Source organism: Cicer arietinum, chromosome 6 (genome assembly GCF_000331145.2).
Source record: "Cicer arietinum cultivar CDC Frontier isolate Library 1 chromosome 6, Cicar.CDCFrontier_v2.0, whole genome shotgun sequence".
In the NCBI taxonomy this organism is placed as follows: Eukaryota; Viridiplantae; Streptophyta; class Magnoliopsida; order Fabales; family Fabaceae; genus Cicer; species Cicer arietinum.
In genome coordinates this window covers 12,155,225-12,167,706 of record NC_021165.2, presented here as the reverse complement: position 1 = coordinate 12,167,706, position 12,482 = coordinate 12,155,225, and the positions used below count along the sequence as shown (strand labels likewise).

Genomic DNA, 12,482 nt, shown 5'->3' with positions numbered 1-12,482 from the left:
TTCCTTCATTTGTATTAATCTCTGAACAATAAATAATTGTTGGTAATAAGTTTTTTGATTTAATAAACTAATAATATTGTTGATTAATTAAGGAAGAGTATAGTAATTAGTAACCTCCTAGTCCTAGAGAAGGAATAGTTTGAATTGAATGAGTTGAAAATCTCTGGCACATTCTTTCCAATGTCAAAAGCCATCTTTCAGCTCTATATCCATTATTGCTACAAATAGTTTTTCTGAATAGCAAGTCAGTTTTACTCTTATCATCCACTTCTATGTGTTCCACCCAAGATACCTATATATATATATCACATTAATACATATGAATAATAATAATAATATTATGTTTTAGAAATGCAATTTAATTATATACTAACCCTGCAGGAGTGATTGGTAAGTTCCTGAATCATGCATCCAGATGGAAACTTCCAAACATTAGGAGGACAGGTGGCATCTAGTATGGAACCGACTGACACTGACACATCTGCTATCACCCATACGCCTTCTTCTATTTGCTTACAATATCGAAGGAATGAGGCAACTCGTGTTGGCACCAATGGGGATAGAATATGCATTTTTGCATTCATCTGTATAAAATTATTCTTCTTCTATTATCACTATTTCTTATTCCAAACAAAAAACTATTTATGCATACATGCTGTTTACCAAAATTACATACCAACTGCAAAGCTCCATTTCTGTTTTCCATCGAACCTTCTTCATATACTTCCACTGTTACTGCATCTTTAACAATTGTTGGAAAAAGATTCATCCATTTTTCCTACAAACAATTAATCATTTATGAGTATCTATGATGCAATTGTTGCAATAAATCCAAATCCAAATCCATAAGAAGGGTTATAGAAGTGCTAACCGAATTTAGAAACATGTCAACCAACTGTGCAGCACCCATGCTTACTATAACTGAATCTTTGGTTGCCTCTGTACGCTTACGAGGCCCCTTTAAATAACTGCTCTTATGGTAAATCTTGTCATAGGTCTCACGTTGAAAAACGAATCTCTCATCTTCTGTAGACCTAAACCAGAAAGGCTCATTCAATTTAAGAAGCCTTATTAATTCTTCCATAGCATTATTAGCAGTCTCCATGATCAGCTGTTTTTCCATTTCCCAACCTATGGTTATTGGGTGGGGAGCTTCACCAGTCTCTTGTTTAGGAACAATAAAATCCTCATCAATGGTAGACATGTGGGGATCCTGAGCAGGAACGGGTGTTTCTTCATCAATCACAATAATGTTCTCATGATTGGTAGGAACAGGAGTATCATGAAGGACATTAGAAAGATTAAACATATTTATCTCAAAAGCAGGAATATCTTGATCAATAGCTGTCAACAGAGCTGAAATATCATCAATATCTTTAACTGCTGCACCATTAGTAGCACAAAAAATTTCATCAAGAAAAGGTGTATCACCATAAGCTACAACATTTTCATCATGTGCAGGAGGAGTAACATCACACAATTTTCCATCATCTATGAAATGTGGAACACCATAAATGAAATCAGCTGGAACATTCTCACTAGGTTCTGAAGTAATAATGGCACAATTTTTTTGCTCAGCGGCAGCAGAAGTAACAAGATTTTTTTCAGTTGCAACTGTTGTAACAGAAAAACTTAGATGATCATTCTCAGCTGCAACAGGAGTAATTGCAGATGTAATATCTGTCACACTTTGATCAAGTGCATCAGTAACAGCAGAACAATTTTGATCATAGACAGAATACGAAAGGGCAGGTTCATTCTGATTGAGAATAATTGCTGAAATATTTTGATATGGGCCAGAATCTGCAGGACCACTAAGAGCAGGAACATGAATAGGTGCAGAATCAGCAACATATTGATCAAACATTGAAACATTAGAAGGAATGATAAAATCAATATGCTTATCAATAACAGGAATATTGTGATCAATTATAGCAGGAATATGTGGAGTAACAGCAGCAATATGTTGATCAGGAACATTTGTTTCATTGTTTTTGTGTCCAAAACCTCCAAGTGAAGATTGAAGTATGTATTGAAAATCTTTAAATATTAGAGGCTCCACTGGATTTTTCCTTTGCTTTTTGCCATTGAAGTTCGATAGTTTCCTATGCTGAAAATTAATTCATAAATGAATATCAATAAAAGAAAAATTGAATCATATTGTATCCATTTGTGAATAGATAAAATATACATCAATCAATAATATACTTGCCTCTTTGCGTAACCTTTGATTTTCGTGAAGCAAGTTTTGCATAGTAAGTACTTTTGATTCTTGCGGTGTAGACCCCTAACAATTAGAGCAAGTTAATATCTTCAAACTTTATTTTAATATGAAGTTTTGCAATAATATTTTTCGATTCTCTAGTCAAAGTGCATAGTTTGCAATGGTCAACAAACAAATCTTAATGTATTTGATTTAAAATTTACGTGAAATATATATATATTTTTTGTTAATTTTTTTATTTTATTTTCTATATTTAAAACATAAGAGAGTATATAAATATATACATGGTAAACTACATTTAAAATTTATTATTATTTTATCTAAGCATTTAAACATAAAGAAAATCAATTGTCCTTAATTACATAAATTATCATATTAAACAAAATACATTTTATATATATATATGACGAACACAAATGATCGTGATATTGTAATTTTTTTTTACAAGAATAATAATATATTAAAATTATTCTCTGTATGTATAGATCACCTTTAATAGGGTCCTCTTATTGTGGAGCCAATGCTTGATTTGACTTGCAGCAAGCCCTGTTTCCTGGCCTATTTGAACACGCTCAATATCTTCGGTTTTGGTATGCCTAAAAATAAATATAAAATCAAAATTGTCCTTTAGTTTAGACTTTAGAGTATCGTCCTTCAAAGTTAGTTTTTACGAGAATAAAGAGATACTTTTTATAAAGGAGATTTCTATTATACATCGAAAAATAAATATGTTTTTTATATTATTAATATTAAATCATTAATAATTAAATAATATATTATTTATATATTAAATTTTTTAATTTAATTAATTTTAATAAATATTACAATAATATATATGTGGATAAATTAAAATAAATTATTAACAAAAAATTCATAATACTGATATACGTTATATTTTTCATTGTATCGTAAAAATTTATCTTTTATAATAAATATAAAGATAATTTTTATGATAATAATTAATAAAATTGATTTTAATTTTTTATTGATGTTTTAAAAAAAATATCTTTTTTTATATTTGCTTAAAAACTCTACATTTATCTTATGACCGTACACGACTTGCTTTAAATATAAAATTCACAAAGCATAAAATAAAACAACAAAATCGATATCAATAATTATGGAATGAAACAAAGGACAATAGACAACGACGTACCAATCGAAATGATAATGAAATAAATAATATGAACATGATAATTAACAACAAAGCACGTAGATAAGGTAGTAATAATAAGTGCATTTCTAAAGATTTCTTATTGCCAATATTGCATATCAAGTTCAAAGTGAAATAAAATTTAAAATCAAAATCTATCGTGATTAAATAAACAGGATGTGCCATTAAATATTGATTATATATGTAATCTATTTTTTAAGTAGTCAATGACGTGGTAACTCGATCTTGCACTTTCACAATTTACCTTTATGCTTTTGTAACTTTAATGAATTTTCGCTTTTAAAAGGATCCTCTTTTGATAGAAGATGGAATCAAGTCATCACCGATCATAAATAAAAATGCGATTTTGAAGCCTTTTTTTGTAGCATGAAAAATTGTTCAAAGCTTGCAAATATTAGGGCCAATAGAATAAAATAATTCCCCACAGCCATGGGTGTATACATTTTGCGTGGGAAAAATAGTAGACATGTAAAAGTAAAATATCAAGAAAGAATGGAATGAAAAATGTGAGTGTAAAAAATTGAACAGTAAAATAATTGGGTGGAAAAAAATTGACGAAACGAAGAAAATCTGTCAAAAAAATCCAAAAAACAAAAATAAAATAAAACAGCAATTGAAACAGAATAATTTACTTTTTAAAAATCAAATAGCTATAACATATAATTTCTCAATGTAAGTATCTTATTGATCGATCACTGAGGTATTAGATGAGAGGTAACAGTTTTCCTATTGATAGAGAAGATCAAGACAACATAAAATCAATCGATGAATTAAAAAATATGACACAAAGAAAAAAAAAAATAAAAAAAATAGTTATTGAGCTTACTGATCCAGTTTAGCTATTTGATGATGATGAGTGTGACGCGAGTGGGTCCTTGTTCTCTTCTTTCGCTTTGGAGTAGCTTGTGGTTGTTGAAAATTGATGGTCGCACCTGAAGGTATATTTGAAAATACCATTTTTTCCATCTTCGAGAGGAAATTACGTCCCTGCAAAATTAAACCTTTTTTCTGTTTTCCCACTTATTATTTTCTGTCTCATTTTCTGAAATCTTATAATGTTTATATATATCCTTAATTGTAACGTTCTGGGTTACCACTTGTCACCAAAATAAAATCTTCAAAAATATTATTCTAATTACAAAAGTATTATTCTAAATAGTTAATTTATTTTATCATTTTACGCTGATTAAAAAATCTGATGTATTTATTATTATCATAAATATAAAGTAAAATATATTAAATTGAAAATGATTTATGTAGTATTAATTATATTGTATAATTAAAAATAGTATAATTAATTTATAATAAAATTGCAAATACTAATAACTTTAAAATAATTTTGTGTGTGTAAGATTGATTATTGTGTGATCGTGGGGGTAAAAGAGTAGTAAAAGGTAACAGTCTTATTATTTATTTCTTTATTGGAAAATAAATTTGAAATGGATTTGATATATAAGTATTTAAATTTGTCAAATATATATTAAGAAAATTGAGTGTAATGATTTTTCTCTCACAAGGTAAAAAAGGACTTAAGGAAAGTGAAATAATTTGTACATGAAAAGATACCATTTTTTAGAAGAGTACTGCCTTTCATAAACTAAAAGAAAGTAAAGCAAAAAATTAAAAATAAAGTGAAAATAATTTTAAAGGAGTAGATGTAGGTGTTAGAGAATTAACTATGGAGTAAAATCCTAGAAAAAAGTTTGTGATTATGTGTAATTTAGGTTAGTTATTTAGAAGAGTCAAAAAAAAATATTTTAAAAGTGTAAAATTGATTTTAAAATATTTCTTTTGCTTTCGATTAAAATTGATTTGACTCTAGAATAAATTTACAGTTAAAATTAGAATTTATATATTTTAAATTAAATAATTTGATTCAAGTGATCGATAAATTTCAGTTAATAATAAATTATTTAAAAGAATTTAAATTTAATTTTTTGCTGAAACAAATTTTGATTATACTATTGTTATTTTTCAATGAAAATCTAAATTACTATCTCCCATTCTGTTGAAAACTAAAAGTTAAAAAAAATATATATATTTGTCGTATTTATATCTAGAATTAATTTTTAGATTAGCTTTATCATTTAACACACTTTTATATAAATATGTTAAAACATAATCATTTTACTTTTAAAAATCAATTATAGAATTTTTTTTTTTACATAATCAGTAAAATAGCTTTTGTGAATGTAAATTCAAATCACACTTTTACACGTGAATTTAGTTCTACAGTAAAATTAATTTTAATTAAAAGTAAGATGAATATAGAATGATTTTTGTTTAAACATCTTCGGATAAAAGTGAATTTATCATTAAATTTTAATATAAAAATTACATTAAAATTTATAAGATATGAATTATAATTTTAAACTAGAATCAATTTTAGAGACAAAATCAATTTTATTCATAATATTTAAACATATCAAAATTATTTATACACTTTTAAAATCGATTTTGTCACTCTAAAGTGCAATGAAACATTGAGTGAGAAATGATTGGGTTTCAAACTTGGATTTCTTTTTCTTGGCAGTTTAATGCTCACACATGAAATAGAAGAATACAAACTAAGAAGGGAGGAAAATGATAACTATTGAAATTTTACCTTACATTGCCAGGTCAGGGACTGACCTCTGGTAAGAAACTTGTTTTTTTTTTTTTTTTAAGAAGCATTGCAAGACTTTGACTCCTCAAATTTAATTTTATTTACAGCTAAGTTAAACTTGAAAAAGAAAATTAAACAACAATCAACTAAATAATTATTAAAAAAATTAATATTATCCTTTTTATTGTCAAATTTTAAAGGATACAAATGTCAATAAACTACTTTATAATATAAGAAACATATAACTACTCTATAAAAAAATAACTACAAAAGACCAACATTTTAAATAGAATGTTTTTTTTTTCACATAAAAAGGAATTTTGTTTTTAAGAAAGAATTATTAAAAGTTAAGAATTGAGAAAATTAAGTGGTTTTTAGAAGTTACCAATTGAAAACTTATTATTTCTTTTAAGAAAAACTACATAGCATATATTTGTAAGAAAATAGATTACATCAAATATTTGTCATAGATAAATATTAATAAATACAAAATAAATATTTATAACTATTGCGTAAAAAAATATAGAACAAATATTTTTCAGCTAAATAAATATAAAAAATTACTGGATAAATTTTTATAACTAATCCATAAAAAACATATGAGACAAATCTTTGTTAATGATAAATATAAATAAAAAAATTATAGGGAAAATATGTACTACTAATATATAAAAAACATGACACAAATATTTATCATTAATAAATATTAAAAAATATAGAATAAATATTTATAAATAATACATAAAAAATACAAAACACATATTTATAAATGATATACATAAAAAAAATCATAGGACAAATATTTTATATTAATACATAAAAAAATACAGAACAAATATTTTTTATTAATAAATATAAAAATTATAAAATAAATATTTATCATTGATACATAAAATTAAACGAGATTCTTTTGTTTAAAATTTAAACAATACATTTATAAAATATCAACAACGCATACTCATGCTCTCCCACGGATTCTTGTTATTATGCTTATAAAAGTATTGGTACATCCCAAAATATAAGTAAAAACAAATTAACAAAGTTGAAATATTTAATTTAAATAAATCAACTTTTTTTATCAATTTTTTTTTATAGAATGAATGGAGTATTCTATACATATTTTTATTTTCATTTTAAGAAATTGAAATTTGAAAAGGAAATCTTTTATGAAAATATTGTTTTGAAATACTTTTTATCTATTTAATTTTTAACGGTATTTGAAATTTGAAAACGTAAAGGTTATTTTTTATGGAATTGTCATTTTCAAAAGTCTTTTTTTCTGTTTTATTTTTGTGCAACTTTTGAAAATTCATAGACTCAATAATACCTTTATTTTTAGGATGTTTTTGTTAATGCATAAATAAAAAGTTGATCGCCAGTTTGTAGTTTTACCAAAAAAAAAAGAGATAAAAGCTATTTGGAATAGCTTCTCGTTAAAATCATTTTCTATAATCATTTTGTAAAAATCATTATATTAAATAAACACATATTTTTTTAAATTATCTAAAGAATAATCACTAAATTATTATATAATACAATCACTTTTTTAATTTATAGCAAATGCACTGTTAAGCTGTATGATTTTTGCCGATAATAGCTTTTTTAAATGGTTTTGAATTTCATTACTCAAGTTTAAAATTTAGAAAATGTATATAATTTTACGGTCAATTTTAATTTTCTTTTTAAATTATTAAGAACTTGACGATGAATTTAAGATCTAAACTAATTTTAAGAGCTAGAAAACAAAAAGTTGAGATAGAAAAACTGAAAATGATTTGGGGAATGAGGTATTAGAGTTTAAAGAGGAAAAAGTTAGACATTTTTTTAATTGGAGTTAAATTTGATATTTCAATTTATAAGTATAAAATATTTTGAGAATTTAAGTTATATGCACTTACAATATAATATAATTATCTTACAATTCTTTCTATCGGGTCTCGTTATTATATATTTATCAAGGAATTTTAGAAAATTATATCATAACATTTTTAAATAATAATAATTAATTGAATGTCAGTATAATTTTTTTAATTGATTTTCGTACATATATATGCAAATTGAGTTCAATGTTTAAAATGACTTAATTAATTTAGTTATTGAAATAATTAATAAATTAAAGTTGTGAATATTTTTTTAGTAATCAAATTGGACAAGGCATAAAAGATAAAAATTAAACTTCAATGATAGATGGACATTCTTATGAATATAGGTTCTAGAGAAGTCTATCAAAAACTAAACTTAAAAGCTCTAAGAAGGATTCTTAAGAAAAATAACATAAACAAAATTCAAAGAATAACTAAAGTTTGTCGGTCAAATAACACTGATTTTAGACTTTAAAATATGTTTGATATGCTTCACTAAAAAACGGGAACTCTGTTAAGAATTACTTATTAATTCACTATATCAATCAATGTTTTAGAATCACTTTTTAAATAGAGATATTTTGATTATGAGTTACATATCCTGAATTTTTACATGAATAGCATCACAAGTTCCAAAATTTATAAAGTAGCCCTTACACCACCAACCATATATGCACCCTCAAAAACCGTCTGCATCCCACAAGCCCCTCAAGTTGTGAGTAGTTTTATGAGTATGAGAATTTAACATTTTTAATAAATAGAAAGATCGAGGGATGAAAATAAAAGAAGGGCCAAAATCATGCACAACTCAAAATAGAGAAACCAAATATAGATTTAATTCACTTGTTACATGTATATTATATAAGATGGAGGAACACCATGGAATAAAATGCAATTAGATTTAAATAGATAATTTAAATATTTAAATTAGATATAGAATTTTATATTAGTTAAACTTTTATTTTAATTGTTGTTTAGTTGAGTTTTTAACCTTTAATTTCTTTATCCATTATTTTCTTTTATAAATTGTTTACACATTATATATATATAGGCAAAAATACACATTTAATCTTTTAAATTTAGTTTAATTTTTTGTTAAGTCATTTAAGTTTATTATTTCCAGTTCGGTCCTTTAAGTTACATTCATATATACAATTAATATTTAAGATATATTAAATTACGCATGCAATAATTTAAATTTGAATTTTTTTTTTGAATTACTGTAATAAAATGTTAAGATATAATAAAAACTTCGCAATAAGATAACTGTCCAATCTACTTAGCATGTAAAAAAAAAATATAAAGACATTAATTATGTAGATAAATATTTTTTATATTGTTTTTAAGATTGTACGTGTGTTTAAATTATTGTAGAGAAAATAAAAAAAAATATCATTTATAAGATTTAATAAATATTTTTAATTAATTAGTATCATAAATATATTGTTGTATTATTTGATAGAATTTTAAATGATCATAAACTTTCAATTAAATTAATTGTTATTGAAATTAAAATGACATACGATTCAAATAGAATATAATTTAAATAATTAAATTATAATAAAATAAACGTAAAAGACTTAAACGATAATTGAATTACACTAAATCGATTATAAATATATTTTTGCCATATGATTATTAACCATTCAAAGTATACCAGAAACTAGCATTAACCAGAGTCATATTCTAGTTGATGCGAAGTACCTTCCTTTATTCAGATATTTAGACGGTACAGACAAATATTCATGGAGTACTGCTGCACTAGTGGTGCTTTATGACTACCTCTCAGATGTCTACTATTATGACACCAAACAGCTAGATGGATATATAACGCTGCTTCAGGTATCAATTATATATTAGTATTAATTATTAATTATTTATTTAATTTATTTATTTATGTTATATTTAATTGTTAGCATTAATTATTAATTTAACTTATTTATATTATATTTAATTATTAGTATTAATTATTTAATATTTTTATTTGTAACAGTGTTGGATTTACGAATATTTTCTGAATATTTGTAATATAGGTGATCGAGGTGCTGACGTTGAATATTTTGCCCGAATGAATAGATGGTGCTACAAACAAGGCAAACATAAGGTCGATGAATACAGAAGTATTATTGATGCATTGACACCTGCAGATGTTATATGGAGACCATGAGAGAATCATAGGGGTGTCATTCCTTTTGATGATATCATGCTTTACACTGGCTACCTCCGATTATGCAGCACTGTAGTGAAATATCTACCAAAAAGGTGTTTGAGACAATTTGGATATATCCAATATATTCCTTCACCACCACTTCCAGCTGCTAGATTATTTTATGTAGATGTGGAATGGTTGGGATATGTGACGCCAGTGACAGATCTATTTCACAAACTTCGTTTAGCTACATATCCATCTGAGTGTGAAGATGGATATTTGAAGTGGTTCTATCAGGTGTCTCATCCATTGTTGGTGTGACCAGATGGTGTACCTCAGGTCCCACATTATAGTGTACCGCCCACCAATGCAGATGCTTCTAGTTCACAGCCGCCACCTATCCTACAGCAGATCGGTGATTTTATACAACAGGGGTTGAGTGAACATCAAGCTAGTCCAGATGATGAGTTGTATATTCACTTTTATAAAGTTTTGTATTTATCACGTAGTCACACTAGTTAGTAGTAACACTTTTGATGAACTATTGTTATATCGGTTATTTTATGAACACTTTGTTGAGACAAAATCTCAATTTAATGTTTTGATGAAAACAAACAAAAAGTTAATTAAGAATGTTAATTATGATTCTATATGTTATGTTAATTTAACTTGTGCTTTTGAGTGAATTTAATTAAGAACAGAATCAAGCAAAGCAAAGAAAACAACAACAAGAACACTAAAACAGAGAAAGAGCTACAGCCTCAAAAAAGTTCATCATAGCATGTTGTTCAAAGTTTATCTACATCGTTAACAAAGAATCTATCCTGGAAATTTGTTCATATCTAATCAGTACATGGAAAGGAACAAGTAGGATTCATCCAAGCTCAAAAATGCTATTTGATCTCAAAATTAAAAGGGTTCAAAGATGGACAAAAGTCATGACGGCTTAAGAACTCCAAAAATTCAAATGTCAAGAAAGCTCAATCAACCTTGACATATAACAAGGAAATTACAAAGGAAATCCAGGTTGATCAAAACGGGAGTTCCAGAATGATTATTTAAGCTCAAGAACGTTCACTCAAAAACCAAGAACGTTCTCTGTTTTTCTGCACATCAACAGCAGCCTTGCATTCTCTCTGTTTCAGTCTGCAATTCGTTTCTAAACTTCTCCAACCTTTTCTAGTTACACTCAAGACTCAAGGAAGATAATGTACCATCCAAGATCAATGAAGAAACGTCAAAGAAAGGACTGAGATGCTTTAAATGCTAAACCATTAAAAGTCAAAAAGCTATTTTCAAAGAAGGATTATTTTTATTCTAAAAATAATGGTTCAGTCAAAAAGCATAGTTTCTCCAACAGCTCTTGTACCTTCATTCAAGTACATCTCCAGCCTATAAATAGAAGGCCATTATCTCAGTTCTCAGCAAGAAACTCAAGTGATAAGTAATCAACAATATACAATCACACTTAAGCTTGAAATTCTGCAAAAACAGAGGCAACATCACTTTCTGCAAATTCGCGAAACAGCCACTGCTGCACATTCACATATCAGCTGCGAAATTATCATTAGATACTCTGTAAAGAATCTATTCTCAAACAAGAGTTGAGCAATATCAGATTCTGTCAAATTCAATCATTTGTAAAAACTCAAACTATAAGAGTTTCTTTATAGTTTGTTTAAGATTGCTTCCTATCAAGGTTAGATAGGTGTTGTAATTGCTTTCTGGGTGGAAAGTAATTAAGGAAGAAATAGATCAAGGTCGATCTATTCTAGGTGTTGTAAGATTAAGAAGGCTCTTTGTTTTAAACACTTAGTGGAAAATCTCACAGTGTGAGGACTAGACGTAACCCACGTTGGGTGAACCAGGATAAATCTTTGTGTGGTATTCTCTTTCCTATCTCCTTCTTTATTATACTGCATTGATCAATTAAGATAAAATAGAAACTGATTTTCTGCTAATTTAAGAACGTTCTCTGTTTTATAACATAAACCAAGAACGTTCTCCGTTTTCTGTTTCATAACCAAGATCATTCTTGAGTTATTTTCTTAAGTTTTAACAGGAATTTTTAAAAGACATATTTACAATTCAAACCCCCCTTTCTTGTAAAATGACATTGTTACTTCACACTTTTGATGAATTATTTTTATGTCGATTATTTTATGAACACTTTTGATGAACTATTGTTATGTCGGTTATTTTATGAACACTTTATGAAATAATAGTATGCTAATTACTTTATTAATTATTGTTATGTTAGTTACTTTATTAATTATTAATTGTTGTTATGTTAGTTGCTTTATTAATTATTAATTATTGTTATGTCGGTTACTTTATGAAATAAATACAAGATAAAATCAATTACTAAAATGAATGACAAAAAACTAAAATTAATTAATAACAAATGAAATGTCGGTTACATTAAAGTGATTTTGTATCAATTTTAAAACATTAAGGTTCATCTAAAC

At 26.1% G+C, this 12,482-nt stretch overlaps 1 protein-coding gene across 1 annotated transcript in view; it reads right to left on the bottom strand.

Annotated features, from left to right (window-relative positions):
• LOC113786971 (homeobox-leucine zipper protein HDG8-like) overlaps positions 1-12,482 on the bottom strand; it is a 35,780-nt gene that overhangs the window by 1,582 nt on the left and 21,716 nt on the right. The window contains exons 2-8 of the mRNA XM_027335234.2: positions 2,715-2,820; positions 2,213-2,287; positions 872-2,110; positions 677-778; positions 375-584; positions 115-292; positions 2-21 (exon numbers count right to left, since the gene is read on the bottom strand). Of these exons, the coding sequence (XP_027191035.2) occupies positions 2-21; positions 115-292; positions 375-584; positions 677-778; positions 872-2,110; positions 2,213-2,287; positions 2,715-2,820 (1,930 nt within the window). The remainder of the gene's footprint in view (position 1; positions 22-114; positions 293-374; positions 585-676; positions 779-871; positions 2,111-2,212; positions 2,288-2,714; positions 2,821-12,482) is intronic.